The 20,887-nt window shown below is 50.1% G+C and overlaps 1 protein-coding gene across 2 annotated transcripts in view; it reads right to left on the bottom strand.

The window, feature by feature from the left end:
* RERE (arginine-glutamic acid dipeptide repeats) overlaps positions 1 to 20,887 on the bottom strand; it is a 180,213-nt gene that overhangs the window by 80,787 nt on the left and 78,539 nt on the right. For both annotated transcript variants that reach the window (XM_066202941.1, XM_066202940.1), the window contains exons 4-6: positions 9,935 to 10,040; positions 6,109 to 6,205; positions 2,580 to 2,684 (exon numbers count right to left, since the gene is read on the bottom strand). In XM_066202941.1, the coding sequence (XP_066059038.1) occupies positions 2,580 to 2,684; positions 6,109 to 6,205; positions 9,935 to 10,040 (308 nt within the window). The remainder of the gene's footprint in view (positions 1 to 2,579; positions 2,685 to 6,108; positions 6,206 to 9,934; positions 10,041 to 20,887) is intronic.

The following is a 20,887-nucleotide window of genomic DNA, read 5'->3' as shown; positions in this document are numbered from 1 at the left end:
CAGCGCTGCGATGCAATCCCCACTCCGGAGAGCCGGGAACACGGGGCAGCTCCGCCGCGATTAACGCTGCCCAGGGGGAGAACGCTCAGCCTCGACCCTCTGGACCAGCCCGGCTTTCGCCCCACAAAGCGATGTGAGAATTACTGACACACCCTCTGCAGCCCTGTGCAGAGAACACCCAGCCTGCAGCGCAGAAATGATCCCAAAAGGCGCAGGCTGAGCAATTCCAGAGCAGAGGAAAATGATCAGCACCAGGACCAGGCTCGATGTTCCCCGAGCTAAACCCAAGTTTCAAACAGCACAGAAAGGACAGAACGACTTTTCCCTGAGCTCTGTGTTCTCCAACAACAAAAGGGCCCCCAGTGATGGGGATGGTTTTGCAGTCTGGGTTTTTTTTTTTTTTTTTCCCCAAAGTTATTTTGCAAATACAACACAAAAATAGCTTCTCTGCAAACATATGAACACACTCAAACAGATCCCCGCCACGCTGAGTCCTGCAAAAGTTTGTGAGCATCTTCTGCTGAGCCCAGAATCCCTGACAGAAATCCCTCCCTGCACACACAACCCCAGGTCGGGATTTTTTGGGTCCCACCCCACAGTCTGCAGCATCCAGAACCTTCTCCTACAACCCTGTCCAACAACCAGGAGTGTCTCTCACCCTCCCACGTTAAACAAAATTATTCTTTACTGTAGGAAATTACCCTTTACTTTCGGAAAGTGGAAGGTAAAAGTGACAAAGGCCGCCCTGAAATGCGCCCGACAACACTTTCACCTCCCGGAGCAAAGGAAATCCGGCCCCAGAAATCAGCACAAGACACAGGTCAGAAATTACCCAACAACTTCCCCTGAGCTCCTCTCTCTGAGCCTCCCCCATTCCAACACAAAATACACGCTCAAGAGCTGGAATTAATTAAAAAAAAAACAACCCAAAACTGGCTGCGACCAAATGAAGAAAACCCGACTTTTCAGAGCTGGCCGGTCCCAGTAATTAGCTGATCACTAAGTGCTCTGCTCTGTCATTTCATTGATCCTTTCAGGCTCAGTCACTCTCTAATAGCTGGAAGAATTAACAGCTACTTCTGCCCAGAAAATGGGTTTAAACCCCCACTGACAGCAACAACAACAACAACAACAACAAAAGCCATTTCACAGGGGAAATCATCCCTTGGCCACCCCTGCAAACACTCCAACCCAAAATGCACAAAGTGACCAACACGGGGGTCAGGGAGGGCACCAGGAAAACCTCATCAAGCCCTGCCTTGGTGGACTGCCCTGGAGAAAACACACCACTGATGTTCCAGGAGCATTTTAACATTTGGGATTTGAATTTGGGATTTTCCCAGGGCTCAGCACCTTCCACCACCGGCGAGGGACTCCCAGAGAATGGGAAATGCCCCCAGTGAGGGATTTCACAGCCCAGTCCCCTCCCAGCCACAAAGACACGTTGAGACACTTCAGAAGGAGGCACAGGAAGCCTCAGAAATAGGAAATTTCATAATAAATATCCACATAATTAATTATTAATGATCATTATTGATAATAATAATAATACAACTCCTTCCTAACTGCAGACAATGCCCTGAAGCACAAAGATTCAGCTCTGCACTAGAAACAGTGAATCTACCACAGAACAATTCAAATATTTATTGTCCATATGCTTGTCCAACCCCCCACTTCAAACGAGACTTTTCTCCACAGCATCTCTGGAAATCAAGGTCCACAGCTGAGGTTCTGCACTGAGAGAACAATCCCCTTCCAGGGGGCACAGCCCTGGGCCAAATTATTCATCTTTCACATGGAAACATCCTCCCCAAACAGCAAACTCCCCAGGGCTGGCTCTTGTGAGGCCTTTTCTGTGTTAGAATGGACAAAGTGTCGTGTTTGGACCCAGAAAATAACAAAGCTACAGCCTGGATTGAGCTTTCCAAACAGAGCTGACTGAACAAACCCCAGGCAGAATGGACACACCTTCCTCAAAAATGAACTGATACCCAAAAAAAAAAGTTCTTTCTGTCCCTCTCATTTGTTCTAGGCCGGCAAAGCATGAACCAGGCATTCTTGATATTCCTGCACAATCATTTACACAGGAAAGCAACAATTTCCACACTTAAAAACTTTCAATTTGATCCCTTCGAAGTGTCTGAATCTCAACCTCGCTGACTAGAATGTGCCAGTGATTTTTAGGAGTACTTTCAGGGGTGTGCATTCAGCCAACGCGACAGCCAAGAATTCCTGCTGAAGTTTGCAAGCTTTAACAAACTCCCAGATTTCCAAGAAGCTGTTTAGAAGCAGCACGCTATTTAACCCAGAGATGCACCTGGCTGTCATCAGGACTCACCGCACAGTTTTATTTTCTACTCTTATTTTTCTTCTGGATAAACACACTCCAAGAGATGCAGCTTCTCCCCTGCATCCCCTCCACCCCAGCCTCCTACCAGCTGCATTTCCACCTTTCTTCCCTTGAGTAATTTTCACAGAATTAAGGTGGGAAAAGACTTTCAGGATCATCAAGCCCAACCTTTGAGTGAACACCAGCTCAGGTCATGGTGAAGTGGAGTTGAAAAGCCATTTCCACTTACCTTGTCTCTGGATTATAGCCCAGGATGTAGAAAAATGAATCCACCCGTGCCTTGAACTCTCTAGCAGCAAATATGTCAGAGAAATGGGAGATGTTGCACTTCCCTCTGAAAGAAAGAGGAGAAAATGGCATTAGAATTCTGGCCTGAGTAACAGCCACTTTAATTAAGTGCCACTGCAATGTGGGTAGAAGCCACAGGCATCCCTGCTCTCACAAATGTCCAAACCACCACAAATACCATGCTGCTTGAACAAAAATCCATGTGGGTCCTTCCCAGGGTGGAAAGGGAAGGAAAAGCAGCCACAGAGGCTCGGATGGTGCTCGACAAACATTCATTAATTCTCCCTCAGCCAGCACACTCCCGAGGAGCCCAAATTTCATCAGCCCAACAAACAATGGCTGGAAATGCAATCCCGACAATCCCGAATTTGCAGAGCTTTTACAGCCCTCTTCCAGTTACAAAACTCCACTCTCCCCCTTGTTGAAGTCAGCCCTCTCTTTAGGAAGCGAAATAAAACTTCACTTTAATAAAAGCTCCAAACGAAAAGCAAAGCTGTGGTGCTTTTAGCACGTGTGCAATCCGCATTCCAAGCAGACAGAAGTTTCTTTTATTTGCACACCTGAGAGAGTAAAACACACAAAGACTTATTACAGAAAATGAGGGAAAAAAAAAAAAAAAAAAGAGACCTGAGGATTTATCAGCTTGTTCTACCCCAGATTGCTAATAATGTTTTTAACGCAGCTTGCTGATGAAGTCATTATCCTTGTGAAGAGCATTAGGACTGGCTGTAAGGAGTTGCTGCTCGTTTCCTGCAGGGTCTGTGGGGCTGGGGGTGCTGCCCCAGCTCTGACTGCCCCCCAGCGCAGTGTGCTGGCCCTGAGTGAACCTGGCAGAGCCCGGGCCAGGGCTGGGCCTTTCACCCACACCTGAGTCAGTGCCATGAGCACAAACACAGGGATTTCTCTTCTCCAGACTAAGATCTCCTCTCTCCTCACCGCTGTCTCCTGAAAGGTGCTCCCTGTTACTAACAGGGGCTTATTGCACGCTGCTACAGGTCTGCCAGTCCTGTTTAAGATGGAAGGAAAAGTGCTGTAGCCACCAGCGCAGCTGGAGAATCATTGTTTTCCTGCAGAGATCCTGCCGGGCAGCCTGGGCACAGAGGTGCAGAGCTGGAGGGATGAGATCTGTCCCTGGAGAGCTCTGCATCCCTCAGGAAAGGCACCCCTGGACCTGGAACCTCAGCGTGCTCCCCCTCCTCCCCTTCCTCATCCTTCCAGGGGAAAGCACTTCCAGAGAGGGGAAAGAACTTCCCAAATGGGGAAAGCACTTCCAGAAAGGGGAAAGCACTTCCCAAAAATGGGAAAGCACTTCCCAAAAAGGGGAAAGCACTTCCCAAAAAGGGGAAAGCACTTCCCAAACAGGGGAAAGAACTTCCAGAGAGGGAAAAGCACTTCCAGAAAGGGGAAAGCTCTTCCCAAATAGGGGAAAGCACTTCCAGAGAGGGGAAAGCACTTCCAAAAAAGGGGAAAGAACTTCCCAAACAGGGGAAAGAACTTCCCAAATAGGGGAAAGCACTTCCCAAATAGGGGAAAGCACTTCCAGAGAGGGGAAAGCACGTCCCAAAAGGGGAAAGAACTTCCGGAGAGGGGAAAGCACGTCCCAAAAGGGGAAAGCACTTGCAGAAGGCTCTCAGAGCCTTGCCCTGGCCCAGGAGCTCTCACTAGGCAGGATGGAGGGTGAATAAAGGCGTGGAGGGTGAATGAGTCGGGGCTGTCCTGGCACAAAATCCCCCCTGGGAGTGGAGGTGCAGAGCTGCCCCTGAGCCTGCCCACGCCCTCCTGGCAGAGCCAGAGCAGCCCTGGGCACTGGCCAGGTCCTGGCAGCTTGTAAAGGAGCAGCAGGTCAGTGCGAGGCCCCACACACAAACACCGAGGGCCAGGCTTGCTCATCAACACTGATTTTTCTCCCTGGAAGCTGACAGTGCTTTCCAAGTTTGGTCATTCAGAGAGACAGAAAACGAGCAGGGGGATTTGTTTTGATATTTCACATCAAATTCGCATTTTAAAAATATTCTGGGGAAAGAGGTTCAGCTTCCTCTCAGGCATTCACCTGCCAGCTAATTGGCATTTTCCAGATCAGCTGCGTTTTCTCTAGCAGCAGCAGCACATCCTGCTCACAGCACTCCAGACCAAGAGTTCTGCATTTCACCAGCAAGATTTACCGCAGAGGTAAAAAGCACATCACGTTTATTACACACTTCCACAGAGATCTACAACGACCCTCCAGTTAAACTCCCCCACTGCTTAGAGCAGAATATTGGGAGTTACAATCACTGCTTTTATTCCCCAGTTTGTCAGCAATTCATTGTGTGTCCAGAGCCATTTGCTTGCAGAGGGCAGGGAAATAATCCCATAATATGACAAATCAGGATTTCGTGTTAACCTTTCATGCATCACGACACGTTCTGCCTCCCCCGTGTTCTCTGCAGGAACACCATGTGCAATTATCCTTCTGCTCATCTTCCACGCTCAGAGGTTATTTCCCAACTTTGTTTGGCACACACGTATATTTCCAGTTCTATCTTTCCCTTTCCATCTTTTCTTTAAAAGGAAAAAAAAAAAAAAAAAGAAAGAACTGAAAGGAGGCAGAAGGGGAGTGAGAACAGGCCCAGGGAAAACGGAGCAGATTTCCAGCCTGGCTCCATCAGGACAGCCAAGCTACCGATTTAAAACTGGAGGGGACTCAGCAGAGGCACAGTGGAATTCCAGGAGCTCCTGGCACACTGCTGGAACGCTCTGAGCTCATAAGAAAGGTTTAACATTGAAATCAAAGGCTTCCCCCTGCCAGAACAGAAGCCAGTTTGTCTTGAAGCAAAGTGGCTTCAGCAAAAAAAGTGACTCTGAACAAAAAAATGTCTCCAGATGGCTCTGGTGAAACACCATCTGAGCACCATTATCAGGGAGATTATTCAATTTGCATCCTGACAATATCCATGCATGTTTGGCATGCTGAAAATCAGCTGACAAATCGAGCCTTGCTGTTGGGATGTGATGACATTCCAAGTGAGGGTGTCTCCCTGAGCCAAAAAACGCCTGGAGGGTGGAGGAGCAGCAGCCCCAGGGCAGAGGGCAGGGCACACACCTGGGCCGTTCCTTCCCACCTGGGCAGGAAGAGTCTCCTCAGCCCTGGGCTGAGCTGGGACCACGGCAAGCACCCCGAAAAAGCAATTTAACCGGGCAGGGTCAGGGCAGCCAGGCTCTGAGGAAGGGCAGGAAGCAGCAGTGACCCGGGCTGGCAGCGATGGCAAACAACGACTGCTGAGCAGCACTGAGGGACCGGCATGGAGAGGAGGGGACCGCAGCAGAGAACAGGGCACCACCGCAGCGGAGGGGACACGGTGCGCTGGGTGCGTGTGACCCCCAGACACCTCCGACCCCCCAGGCTGCCCCCAGCCCCAGACACCTCCGTGCCAGCCCCAGGTGTCCCCCAGCCCCAGGTGTCCCCCAGGCTGTCCCAGCCCCATGCTGACCTGAGGGCAGCAGCGTGGTACGTGTCCACGTAGTCGGAGATGAAGAGCTCGCGGTTCTTGATCACCGGGTCTGTGATCACCAGCTCCCGTCCTGAATCTGCAGGGGGGAAACACAAACACAGCCCTGAAACTGCACTGGGGTCACCAACACAGCCCTGGGGTCACCAACACAGCCCTGACTGCACTGGGGTCACCAACACAGCCCTGACACTGCACTGGGGTCACCAACACCGCCCTGACCCTGCACTGGGGTCACCAACACAGCCCTGACACTGCCCTGGGGTCACCAACAGGGCCCTGACCCTGCACTGGGGTCACCAACACTGCCCTGACCCTGCCCTGGGGTCACCAACAGGGCCCTGACCCTGCACTGGGGTCACCAACACTGCCCTGACCCTGCACTGGGGTCACCAACACAGCCCTGGGGTCACCAACACCGCCCTGACACTGCACTGGGGTCACCAACAGGGCCCTGACCCTGCCCTGGGGTCACCAACACAGCCCTGAAACTGCACTGGGGTCACCAACACTGCCCTGACCCTGCACTGGGGTCACCAACACAGCCCTGACCCTGCACTGGGGTCACCAACACAGCCCTGAAACTGCACTGGGGTCACCAACACAGCCCTGACCCTGCACTGGGGTCACCAACACTGCCCCGACCCTGCACTGGGGTCACCAACACTGCCCCGACCCTGCACTGGGGTCACCAACACAGCCCTGACTGCACTGTGGTCACCAACACTGCCCTGACCCTGCACTGGGGTCACCAACACAGCCCTGACTGCACTGTGGTCACCAACACTGCCCTGACCCTGCACTGGGGTCACCAACACAGCCCTGACTGCACTGTGGTCACCAACACTGCCCTGACCCTGCACTGGGGTCACCAACACAGCCCTGGGGTCACCAACAGGGCCCTGACCCTGCACTGGGGTCACCAACACAGCCCTGGGGTCACCAACACAGCCCTGACCCTGCACTGGGGTCACCAACACAGCCCTGACACTGCCCTGGGGTCACCAACAGGGCCCTGACCCTGCACTGGGGTCACCAACACCGCCCTGACACTGCCCCGACCCTGCAGCTGGGCCAGCACTGCCCCTGGGCACCGTCCCTGGCAGGTGACAGCCCCAGGATGTTCCTCAGGTGCTCACTCAGAGTGACAAACACGCTGCTCACGCGTTTGTCACACAGTGGCGTGTGGGATGGGAGAATTAGTGTGTAAGTGATGCCTTGAGTTTTAATTTCCTGTATTTCAGGTTGTGTGGTGCCCAGGGGTGCAGCTCTGAGCTCACAGTCAGTGTCACTCAGCTCTGCACACGGCAGGGACACAAAACAAATCCTTCTCCTGCTGCACACCAAGGACAGCTGGGACAAGTGTTCAGGCCCAAAAGCAAAACCAAGGGTGGGCTGGAGGGAGAAAACAAGGAGGATGGGACCTCACAGCCTGCAGCTGGAACTGGACAATTCAACCCCAAAACGCAAATGGACCAAAACTCATAAAAGTGTGAGACCTCATGACCTGTGGTCCACTTTGGGACCATTCTGTGTCCACCTTGGGTGCAGCCCTGGCCAGGCTCTTGTCCTGCCCAAGGTGTGTCCTTTAAGACTTTTCAATAAATCTCTACTTTATTCCCTCAGCTCTGTCCAGTCTCTGTTCCAGCTCAGCCTGCCCAAGGCATCCTAAGAACATCAGATCTATTCTTATCCATCAGTTCCCCCAGGACTTCTGAAGGGAAAAAGCTTTTCAGGGCACTGGGTGACACACCTGGGAGAAGTCACTGCCAGGTGAAAGGAACCAAGGAAATTGATTTGTTCCGATTTGTTTGGTTCCTGTGCATATTTAATGTCAAATCTTCAACAAAATCCTGACAGTGGTAACTGCACAGTGCTCTGGCTTTGAGGTAAATATTGACATTCATGTTCAAACACAGCAAAATTCTGAGTGTTAACAAAGAACGGGAAGACAACTTTGTCCACGACTTCTTTCTAATACCTTTGAGGAAGACACAAAAATTCATCTCCCCACACAGGAGACTGCATTTAAAAAAGCAGCCATGCTATCAAAAATACTTTTTGACACTGTGCCTGTAATCTCCTTGTTAGAAGTTTCAAATAAATTAGTGGCAGAAATGTTAAGATTTGTGGGGCTTTTGCTAAAAGCACACACAAAATGTCCTTTAAAAGGGGAACGTGTGCTCAACTTTGTTCTGTCAGGCACCAGAAAGTTGCTGCATTCCACATTTCAATCACCAACTTTTATCATCCCGGTTCACCTTGGAGTATCTTCAGAATTTTTAACAGTTGCCTCAAGGAAATTTCCTGGTAAGAACAGAAGCAAATGTTCTGTCTTCCCTGGAGGCAGGAGATAAATGACACTGGGATATGTACTAGAGTTTCCTCTGCTTCTGTGAAACCCAAGATCACACTGAGTTTTTGCAAAGAGAAAAGGGGAAACTCAGCTCCAAGCGCTTCAGTTCCATCCCTCGCTGCAATATTCGTCACGCTGAATATTCATGTGTGTAAGCATGACTGGAAAAGACTCGGCTCTCGGGAAACTGCAGCAGAACCACAAAGACCAGAGGAGAGCCCCAATTTCTGCAGATGCTGTGGGGCTCAGTTATCATCCGTACAGCGCCCAGGAGGCCAACCAAGGGTCCGGGGTTAGTTTGCTCTTCTATCCTCTCTCAAAGAGGGAATACTACTACTACTACTACTAATTATTATTATTAATAATAATACTGTTGCTGTTGTAATTAATGACATGAGAGCTAATTAATATTTAATTAAATAATGAATATTAATCAACACATAATTTTTTTATTGTTAGCAATGCCAGAAGCCCAGCACTTGTGGCACACCTGGCACGTCCCTGATTCCAGGGCCAGGACACACACACCAGTGACTCCAGGCAGGTGAGAAACCAGCAGCCCTTTCTAACACCCTGTCCTGCCTCCATACCCTGGGCAGAAATGTTCTGGCTCAGTTAGAACTGGGATTAAAGCAGGGCAGAGCCCACTCCCCGGGCTGGCTCAGTTAGAACTGGAATTAAGGCCGGGCAGAGCCCACTCCCCATTCTGGCTCAGCTAAACCCGGGATTAAGGCCGGGCAGAGCCCACTCCCCATTCTGGCTCAGCTAAACCCGGGATTAAGGCCGGGCAGAGCCCACTCCCCGTTCCGGCTCAGCTAAAGCCGGGATTAAGGCCGGGCAGAGCCCACTCCCCGTTCTGGCTCAGCTAAAGCTGGGATTAAGGCCAGGCAGAGCCCACTCCCCGTTCCGGCTCAGCTAAACCCGGGATTAAGGCCGGGCAGAGCCCACTCCCCGTTCCGGCTCAGCTAAACCCGGGATTAAGGCCGGGCAGAGCCCACTCCCCGTTCCGGCTCAGCTAAACCCGGGATTAAGGCCGGGCAGAGCCCACTCCCCGTTCCGGCTCAGCTAAAGCCGGGATTAAGGCCGGGCAGAGCCCACTCCCCATTCTGGCTCAGCTAAACCCGGGATTAAGGCCGGGCAGAGCCCACTCCCCATTCTGGCTCAGCTAAACCCGGGATTAAGGCCGGGCAGAGCCCACTCCCCATTCTGGCTCAGCTAAAGCCGGGATTAAGGCCGGGCAGAGCCCACTCCCCGTTCTGGGTCAGCTAAAGCCGGGATTAAGGCCGGGCAGAGCCCACTCCCCGTTCTGGCTCAGCTAAACCCGGGATTAAGGCCGGGCAGAGCCCACTCCCCGTTCTGGCTCAGCTAAAGCCGGGATTAAGGTCGGGCAGAGCCCACTCCCCGTTCTGGTTCAGCTAAAGCCGGGATTAAGGCCGGGCAGAGCCCACTCACCGTTCTCGTTGTGCCTGTCCTGCACCAGGTGCTGGTACACCGAGTCGGGCACCTCGGACTGGCGGTAGTACCACTTGACATTCATCAGCAGATGGTCCCTCTTGCTCTGAAAAACAACCCCGGGGTGTTACTGACAGGGAAATCAGCCCTCAGCCCCACAATCCTCACCGGGAAAACCAGACCCAGGGCGGGGAAAGCATTTCCCTGTGCTGGGGACGGATTGATTTCCAGCCCAGACAGAGGCAGGAGAACCTCCTGCATCCCTGGGCAGTTGTGTCTCTGCATCCGACCAGCAATCCCCAATCTGCTCACTCCTGCTAATTAACCCAGGGATCAGAAAAGGATTGCAATTTTTGGCCTCACGCCGTCTGCCAATTTCCACAAATAAGAAGTATTTACGGTCAAACATGGAAAAAAAGAATACCCACAGTAACCCCATTCAGTGCAAGCGTTCTTAGCAGTGGAAACCAAGAGATAATAGATTTTTTTCCCCCCCAAGGACAGATGGATCCAGACATAATCATAGACGTTCTTTATTACACAAAAGAATAAGATACTGCACTTCAATCACAATAATTACAGGCTCTGGCTGCTCATCAACCTCACAGCAAAATTTACACAAAACTCTCTTCCCCCAAACGCTCTTTTTTTTTCCACTGAGGCTCCAGCCACCAATTTGTTCCTTCTTAGAAGGAAAGCGAGGCAGAAACACCACTTGAAGAGAATTTTTAGCTCCAGCCACTCCAGACTCCGCTGAGTTTATCTCCAAACCCCTTGGTCTGCAATTCTCCCTGCCGCTCCAAAACACTTGAAGAAACAAAGGCCTGAAGGGAAAGGAACATTCTTCTGGCATGAGGCAACTGCAGGCTTGTTTTCCTCCAGGCTGCAATCCCCTAGACCCGTCTGAGGTTCTCCTCCAACACTGCCAATCCCGAGTTTAACTGGGCTGGGAGGTTCCACCGTGCTGTCGGAGCTTTTCCGCTGAATAGACAACATCCAAACCTTGCTGGGAAAAGCGTTTCCTGTAATACCGGCACACCACTGCCAGTGGCAGCATTGTGCCAGGAAAGCTGGGGCTGAGCCGCTCCAGCATCCCCAAATCCAGCAGCCCCCGGGCTTTTAAACCCTTCTCAAGTCACACTTCTGCAATCAAAGCCAACGAGCTTGTCTAATGCATGGGGGGGGGGAAAAAAATAAAAATCAAAAGGACAACGAGTGAGAGGCGGCTCTGATTCCTGCTGCCTGCTGTGCAGAAATTGGGGTTGCAGACTTGTCTCTTCTGAAATAATGCTCTGTGCATCACAGCTTTCATGAGCAGGCTCTCTGAATTGTGAAGACAAAAAAGTCCAAGTAAATAATCTGTTACCCTCTCGCTAAGAGTTCATAAATTCTATTAGTGGAGCTTGCGGCAGCGATGGGAAACGTCAACCCGGCATTTCCCTGCAGATTCTCTTTGTGCTTCCCAGCTGGGAGGACAAAAACCCCACTCTTTTGTCACTCAAACCCCGAGAGGATGCTCAGGGAGCTTCCCTCTGGCACCAAACCCATTCACACACATGTGCAGCGGGGCACACACGGGCAGAGCAGCCACAAAAATACCATTTACAATGAGACGAGCAAGGAACTGCGCACAGAAGAGTCTGTGGCAATGATGCACTTGGGGCTGTGTTGGTTGGGCTCTGAGTCTCTTTGGGGGTTTTTTGGGGGGGGATGAGCTGATCTCCTTCCTGAATACCTCTTTTTACCACCCTTGGTCATTTTGGTCCAATTCATTTCACAGCTGCACCCTGACAAAGCCCTTCTCTGTGCCCGCTCTCCACCACAGACGACTCTGGGGCGTTTAACCTGAAGCTTCAATCTCGCTAAAAATACAAAACGTCTGTCAGAGTCTCCCTTTTCACATTTACATCCCTCATGGCACAGAAATTCCTAGACATGCTATTCAGTCAGCCAACTTCCTAAATACGTATGTCATTTATAAGGCAGACTACACTCCGAGGTGTCAAGGCGCCAACTTCTGTGGCAGACTATTTATTTTCAAACCATGTGCACACAAAAGAAGTGTCCCCTACCTCCTCAAGTGTGACTTCTTTTTTTTTTTCTTTTTTTTCCCTTTTTTACACCTTTACATCTGAAAAGCTGCAGACACTCACATGCCAAATCCGGGCTTGCAGAAACTGCAGCCATGGAAAAAGAGCTTTAAATTTCAAGTGTCTTTCCGTCGGCTCGAAACGATTCCCTGCGCTCCAAACCCACATTCTCCCCTTTAATGAAAATATTGTCTTTTGCTGCAGCACTCACCAAGTGCTCATTTGGGGGTTTTGTTCTCGCTGACATTTTGGGGGTTGTTCCTTTTAAACAGCGTGAATCAGTTTTGGACCTTGAACAAGAATTAGACGCGCTCTGTAAATGGATTAAAGCATCTCACTTCACAAGCATCTGGACAACTTCTATTTTAAATGAGCCTCTGCCTTAAAGGGGGAAAAGAAATAATGCTGCGAGCTGTCTTTAAAAAGCAGGAATGTCCTGATTTCCAGGGCGTCTGTGACCATTCCAGGGTGGCTGTATTCCCTAGAACACCCCAGAGCGGATCCGCAGAGATCCCAGGTTCTGCTCCCAGGGCGGGGAGGAACCAAACCCTGCAAGCACCACAGATGTCCCGCAGGTCCTCCCAGAGGGATTTCATCGCTGCACTTCGCTCCCTGCCCTATTTAGAGGCACTTTAAACCACGGCTGGCTTTGGAAACAATGTGCCAAATGCCGGAGGTGCCAGATGGGCACGCTGGAGTCAGCCAAGAGCAGCAATTCCAGAGGAACAAACAGCAAAACAGGGAGCAGGAGCAGAACATCTTCCCCTTCCAATGCGTTTGCCACCAGCAAACCTCAATTCCTGCTCTAGAACTGGTTGTTCCTCTCGGTCAAGTTTGACATTTACCAACAGTCAAAGGCGAGAAAAGGAAAAATAAACAGCACTCAGATTCACTGTGGGGGAAAAAATAAATAAAAATCAGAGGGGATGACACAAATGAAGCTATCTGGAAACCAGCAGAGATCAGCAAGGATTATTTCTCTTCCCTCTCCACAGCAGCAGCACGTGTGACTTCACGTTCTCAGGGTATCTTTTTTTTTTTGCAGGCAGTTCGCTAATTAATTAAGAAAAACTGATCAGCTGTTCGTAAGCCGAGCGAACCCGGCCTGGAAATGCAGAGGTTATTACCACGAACGAATGTGATTTTTGCAGCTTGATTATTTAACTCAGACGCCCGCACGGCAACGCGTAATTACCCCTCGCAAACGGGAATCGTCGGCGTTCAGCAAGGAGCACGGAAACGAGAAATAAAAGCAATAACGTGAATTATCGCTGCCCAGGGCAGGGCTGCCCCCTCACACGAAGCCCGCGAGCCCTAAACCTGCTCCATCTACAAGGGTTTTCTAACAGAAACACACCTGGGCGGCTTATCTGGGCGCAGGGCAGCGCCGACGCCGGGCAGGGAAGGAGAGGCCGCGGGAAAGGCGCGGATGATCCATCAGCGCGTTCCCCCAAGCGTGAGCCGGGCCGGGAATCAGCCGCCCGCGGTATCCAATATTGCTGTTTCCAGGGGAAAGGGCCGTTCCTGTCATCCGCGCGGGGCACGGCGCGATTTATTGACAAAACAACATCGCATTTCTTGGCGGCGGCTCGCGCCTGACGTTTCCTGGCTGTTCACGGCACGGATGCTTCATGCGTCCTTGTTGTATTCACCAATAAAAGTCTTTTTGGAACTCGCCGAGGCGCGCTGGGAATTAATTCAGCCTGGCGTGGGGAGGAAGTGTGAGATGTCAAGGTCTCCCCACAGTCCCCCTGGCCGGAATTCCAGCCTCTCCCAGGGGCGCAGAGCCCCGCACACCTGCAGGGACACACCTGGCCGTGCACTCTCCTGCTCACGGACGCTCACACGAGTGTTGGTTCTACGCCTCTGCTGTGGCTCCTACAAGATTTATCACAGACAGGTCATCTGTGGCCTGGTTTCTCACAGAAGGACAGGGGAAGTGTGAAAAAGGAGTTCCACTCTCTTTTTTAAAAATTTCTAAGTTTAACAGAAATTAAAAACAGACAACTAGGAGACATAAGAGCAAACGTGCCTCACCAGAAAGCAGACACCTTTCTCTGTCAATTACTGTGTTTTTAAGGATTGCTGGTTTACATATTCAATAGATATTAAACCATTCTTTTCAACTTCAAGTATACCCAATCATCTTATTTAACAGATTTATTTGTGGGTGGCTCCGCTCTGTCTTGGTAACATGGGTCTTGGCTGGTTTTCTTTCGATAAAAAACCCCAAAATCCAGCTGCCTTCCTGCAGGGCTGTAAGGTGATGACTTCTCCTCCATAATTCTTGGCTCGGTCAGTCCAGACGTCACAAAGGAAAAAGAAACAGTCCTCTTACCACTTACATTGTGTCACAATCAGAAAACACACTCACCACTTTCCCAAACTCCGGTAACAGAACATAACGCGGCACAACTGCGAAAAGCCAACTTTATAATGTGCATTTATAACAGAAGGCACCTGCAAAGCTGAGCCCACACAAAATACCAAAGAGCAGCCTGCCTATGGCTTTAAACACGGCAAAACGCGGCCAAAAGCCGTTTTCCATGGCTGCACATCATCTGCAGGGCTGTCTGTGCCCCAAAGCCCAGCTCCCAAGGCTGCAGAGCCTTCCCCGGAACGCGGTGGCACCTCCTCATCCCCACGGAAAACGCTGAGCAGATCCCATCTGCTGTCTCCCAGTGTGGGAGTTTGGCATCAGAGCTGCCAGACTTGCTGAAAAAACACAGCTCAGCTCAGCCCCGAGCTCCAGCACAGCCCTGGGGGACGCCAGGCAGGGGCTGCGCCCGCGACAGGGCTTGGGGCAGCCCTGAACAGGGGACAGAGCCCAGGGAAATGCAATAAAACAGCATCAAAAGGCTGCCTGAGCCTGGTGAATCATTGGGAAAAAGGTTTTTGTGGAAAGAGTGGTTTTTTAAAAAAGAAAGAGTGATTCAAAAAAGAAGTTTTTTATGGAAAGAGTGATACTGGAATTGTCTGCCTGGGGAGGTGGTGGAGTCACCACCCCTGGATGTGTTTAAAAAAAAAAACTGGATGCAAAACTCTGTGTCAGGGTTAATTGAGGTGTTGGGGCTGGGCTGGACTTGATCTTGGAGGTCTCTTTCCAACCTAATCATTCCGTGAATTCTGTGATCCTGTGAATTCAGCAGTGATTCCCACCTCACCAGGAGTCAGCACTGGATTTTCCTGGTGCTCCAACCACAGTTCTAAGGCAAAGTTCAACAAATCCAGCACGACTTGCCAAAAGCTGACTGCTGTGGAACAAGTGTCACCCAACAGCCCTTTATTTTATTTGGTGTCACTCGTGTGTCTCACCTTGAACCCTCATCCAGGCCTTTAAAGGAGAAAAAGAGCATTATTCATGGCAGGTGATGACCGTGAGAGGTGTCTGTATTTAAAATGAACTGCACTGTTTATCCCATCAACATTCCAGCTTTACCAGAAACAAAGCTGCTCACTGCGCTCAGAACCAGCAAGTCACCTGTTTCCATTTAAGCGAAACGCACTAAAGCACAAAATACCCTTAAAATTTCAGTGCAATCCTAAACGACAAAAGATAATTTCATCTTGTTAAAAGAAGAAAAAAAAAAAAGGCAGTGATGCTTAAAACCTGACTGCCTTAAAATAAAACTATGATAAGATCTTCCATGGAGGTTATGGGTCATTGCTTAGTACCTCATTTAATCCCTTTGTGGCTCTTTCTGCTCCATTTCCTTTTCTCCCATCCAGGTTTCCTGGGTTTATTTTCCCAGCCACATCTCAAAGCAATAAGCCACGTTATCTGGAATTCCAGGTAATCGTCCAGGGGAAGGTGCTGCCAGCACCCAAAGCTGCTGCCCCTCGAGGGGATCACACTGCACCCAGCTGGGCAGGGAAATCCTACTCCACAATAAAATCACAAATCCGTATTTCATATCAATTCACAAATGCGTATTTCGCATCAATTCGCAAACGTACATTTCGCATCAATTCCCGAATCCGTATTTCACATCAATTCCCAAGTCCCAGGTGAGGCCACGCAGTGCCACATCTCTGCTGCTCCTGCACCAACACCCCAAAATGCACACCCAGAGTCATTAACGGGCTGTAATTAAGAGCACCGAGAGAGAAAGCAATAAGCACCGTTTCTGATCACAGCATCCCTGCTCACGTTCTCTGCCTGTGACTGCAGATTTTTGCCTTTCCACAGCAGCAGCTTCGGAGGGAGCTGCTGACCCAGAACTGACAGGGACCCTCCTGAGCATCCCCTGCTCGGCAGCCACCGCCCCTAATGGGAGCACAAATGCATTTAAGTGATCATCGAATGGATGCTCCGGCAATTAAATTCCATTAAGGTGTTTTCAGCGTCGTGCCAAAGAAGTGCAACACTGAAATGAAGATAGCGTTCGGGCCCCGCCTGACATTTGCCATTAAATGTCATTTATAGCACATAGCTCAGATCTAATTGCAGAGCAGCACCAGCCACGGTATTTATCACTTCTATTAAAACAAGCAGCGCTCAGCAGCGCGGCTATTCGAAGGCATCATACACAGTTTAAATAGATTTCTCACCTTTTAAATATCAAGAGGCCACGTTTTCTTTACCATCCCACCGAGGAGTTTACCTTTGGACAAAGACACACCGAGAGCTGGAGGATAAAACAATCAGGAGCTGGTTTGCTCTGCAAACCCAGCCCAGAGTTTGAACAGGCACTGCCTGCTAAAATATCACCTCGTGGGCTGGGGGATTTTATAGCAGGGAAAAATTAAAGCACCTTTGCCAACAGGCTGAGCTTGGAAATTGTAAAAAGGAAAGGAAAGAAAACGCACTGAGCAGCCAGTTCCTGTGGCTTTGGCTGTTTCACCACAAAAGCAAAGGCTGCTCCTGCGAGGAAACAAAGTGTGTTTGGAAAATAAATGCCTGGAAAGTGAATGTTTCCTTGTGCAGCTCCCCAGAGGACGGGATTTTCTTACCAAATGGTCACTCGCTGAAATGTTTGCATCTGCTCAGAAACTGCCCCAACATGTGTGTTATCGACCGGCTGATGTTGGAGCAAAATCGGCTTTTCCCACAGAACAGAGGGAATTTCTAATGGAGATCCGCGCTGGCTGCCCCGGTGTCAAAGGCTAAATTAGCAACACCGGGCCTTCGAGTTTTTCTCTGTATTTATATGTAAATCAGTACTAAATAAACATACCCCAAACCAGCTCCACAGGCTGCAATCCAATCTAAATCAAAAGATTGGAAAGATGCTCTCCATTCATCTGGAAATAGCCAGATATTGAAAACACTAAAATCAGAAATAACTACACTGAGAATAAATGGGATGCATTCACCTTCTGGAAGAGAAAAAAAATCTCAAAGGAAAAGTTGGGAGAGAGACAAAAAAAAAAAAAAATAATTCTTGGGTGTGAACATACAGACAACTGAGATGGCCCACAAGAAAAGCAGCTCTGAAATAAAGAAATGTGGTTTTGAAACCTCCAGCACATCCCATGGCCACCACGTGCACTGTGGGTTGAGTTACAGAGAACACAGCCAGCCAAGCTAACACACAGTTCCAAAGGCAATCATTTGTCTTGGGCCATATAATCACCACAGCATTACAACCTCAACAAATGAAGCCACTAATAACTTCTATTAAAGAAGTCAAGGTGTTAATTCACTCCCAGGTCCAGCAGCAGAAACCGCTCAGTCCTCGTGCAGAACTCAAATTAATTTCCTCTATTACTGGAGGCACTGGGTGGAACCCATCAGTGCCAGACTCCAAGGCTCTGACTCCGGAATCCTCCTGCAATGGGAATTGCGGGAATTCTGGGAATGAGGGGTGCTGCCTCTGGCCCCGGCCTGGGCACAAGGATTCACCCCAGGGGAAGCAGCACAGCCAGCTCTTTACAGACTCACTGCCAACGGGAGGGTTCTGCGTGCTACCGTCGCCCACAAATGCAGAAACTGGCAGGGAACCTCACAAACAGAAAAACAACTAGAAGCCCTTCAGGGAATTTGTACAAAACGTGGTTTGACTGTTCAGAGAGGGCTCAGGATTGACACCAGCGTCCTTTAACCAAAGACAACCTCCTCAGAAAGTCGTTTTTAACACCTGCATGAACTTGGCTCCTCAACCTGCTGAGCAGGAGCTTGTCCTGGGGCAAATGGAAGTGTTAGAGATTGTGCCATCCACGAGGAGCTCTGCCTCCCTGTGACACTCGAGTTCAGGGGAGAAGCCTGCTCAGATCAATCCCGCAGCCCGGCTTTCAGTTGTCCGCAGCTCTGGCTGGGCCATCTCCCTGGGAAGCTGCCCTGAAAAGGCCTGGAGCTTCCCTGAGCGCTCAGTACCTCGGAAAAGCGGAATAAAATATTCATGCACTGGCACAAAGCAGCACTGACAGATCCAAAGCATTTCCCGGCACTTGAACCGGTGTAAACTGCGGCACTCGTGCTCCAAGTGCTTCCCAAGGAGCCCAAGATAAATTAATCTGTGCTACAAGGCAGTATTAGCTCAGATTTCAATATTTACCGTGCCTGGTTTGAACGCAGCCACGCTCCAGATGTGCTCCCAGCTGCTTGTTTTCCTGGCCCAATGTCTTCAGTAACAAACAGCCCCTTGGTTTAATCACCTCCAGAGCCAGGTTTGTGACGATATTTCACCGCGCTGGATGGAACTTTGCACTCCAGAGCGTGAAGTTTTCCGCGGAAAGGCGCAGACCAGCTCAGAACCGCCCGAGTTCACGTAGTGAGGGTGCAGCAAAGCAAACCGAAGTCAGGACGCAGTTTCCAGGTGTTCCCTCGCAGATTTGCCCCAGCAGAGGGAGGGGAGGCTCTAAACCCCAGGCCAGGCTGGTGATCCAAGAGCCCAGGCTCCGGGAACTCTCCTGGAACAGCGACATGGGAAGCAGCACTGCGACACCTCCGGAGAGCAAAGCCGGCACCAGGTGGTGGAAAACACCTTTCTCAGTCTTGTCAGGCACAGACAGCGCAGAAAGCACCCCAGGGAACACCTTCCTGCAGATTCCCTGTCTGATATTCCACATTCTGCAGCTTCTGCCTGGCAGGGTCCTGCGGTTCACACATATCAAAGCACCCAATTGCCTTTTCTTTTTCTTTTGCTTTCCTTTTTTTTTTTTTTAAATAAAAAAAAAACCACGAGGAATATGAAAGCACACGCTGAAGCTGGTCCTTGTTAGCAGACCCATTTTCATCTCTTTAAACTCAAAGAGAGCAATTCCCTTGAAAACTGTCACAGCATTTTCCCAATCCATAAAGAGGAAGTTCAACAGCCTCGGGTCACTAATCGCAAGGAGGGGAGACACAGAGCATAAATTATGTCTTTCTATTCCACAGCACTGAAACATATACATTCTTTTATCTTATTTATTTGATTCTCTCCATCAACTGAACGTTTTAGGCGTGTTTGTAGTCTAAAAAGGACGTTTTACAAATGAAAGGGAAAGCACTTCGTTGTTTACACAGCATTCCTTCCGTGGGGTATATTAACATCACAGCCAGGTGGACGGACAAGAATTGCTTTACACAACAACATAACTTGGGTGTTTTCCCAAAAGGAAAACTTGATTTGAAGTTTAAGAGCTGCTCAGCACGAGGTTGTGGGTTTTAATAATTTTGCATCACTTTTAACCTTACGATGTGCCAGCAAACAACTGAAGGGAAGATGATTTAAAAACCCCCAGAAGTTCTGCTTAGAAAGAAGAGCAGGATGCCTACATGCTACTAATTTAATTAAAGAGTTATTTTCCCTTCAAATACCCTCTAATGGCCCAAAACGAACCGAGGCTGCTTTAAAAATCAATCACTTTAATCAAAATTACAACTCCAAATTCTCCCTGGACTAGCGTGGAGTGTCAAAACTGCAGATCCATCACATCCCTGCCAGTGAGAGCCCAGAGGTGACACCGGGTCCTGCAGGGGACAAAACCCAACCTGGGAGCACCTGAAGCTCTGCCAGACAGGCACAAGGTGGAGCTGACTTGAAGCGTTTTCCTAAGTGGGAGTCAGTCCCTGCTGAATAAAAGGAGATTTTGCCTTTCCTGCCACTCAGGTACAAACCAGCTATTTTTAAAAAGGAGATTTTGCCTTTCCTGCCATTCAGGCACACACCAGGTATTTTACAAAAGGGGATTTTGCCTTTCCTGCCACTCAGGTACAAACCAGGTATCAAAAGAAGGGGATTTTGCCTCTCCTGCCACTCAGGTACAAACCAGGTATCTAAAAAAGGGGATTTTGCCTTTCCTGCCACTCAGGTACAAACCAGGTATCAAAAAAGGGGATTTTGCCTTTCCTGCCACTCAGGTACAGACCAGGTATCAAAAAAGGGGATTTTGCCTTTCCTGCCATTCAGGCACACACCAGGTATTTTAAAAAAGGGGATTTTGCCTTTCCTGCCACTCAGGTACAAACCAGGTATCAAAAAAAGGGGATTTAGCCTTTCCTGCCACTCGGGCACAGACCAGGTGCTCAGAGAGCATCCAGACCCTTCTCCCCTCCCCTGGCAGCCCCTCTGCCCCTCTCAGCCTGCTGGAGACCTTTCCCGGCGCTAAATGACCTTAGAGAGCTGACCCCCCCGGCACAGAGGGGTCCCAGAGTCGCCCCACCGTGAACCCTGCCCTGCCAGGCCCGGCCCTGCTGGCCCTGGGAGCTCTGGGGTGTCCCACAGCCCCAAACCCTGCACTGAGCCACCACAGCACAGAAAGCATCGCCGGCACCTTCCAAACACCTCCCTGAGCGGTGGGACGCCCGCTCTGGAATTCAGGGGCCACCGAGACATTTCACGTTGCTCAAGGAACCCCTCCCGAAGGCAGGAGAACAAATCCCTCTAATGAATTCCCCTCGGCAGCTCACCAACGTGTCTCTTTGGAGGCTGAGCAG

This window comes from Chamaea fasciata, unplaced genomic scaffold, assembly GCF_029207755.1.
Source record: "Chamaea fasciata isolate MVZ Bird 193981 ecotype frontalis unplaced genomic scaffold, bChaFas1.0.hap1 SCAF_23, whole genome shotgun sequence".
In the NCBI taxonomy this organism is placed as follows: Eukaryota; Metazoa; Chordata; class Aves; order Passeriformes; family Sylviidae; genus Chamaea; species Chamaea fasciata.
This window is presented reverse-complemented; position numbering and strand designations above follow the sequence as displayed.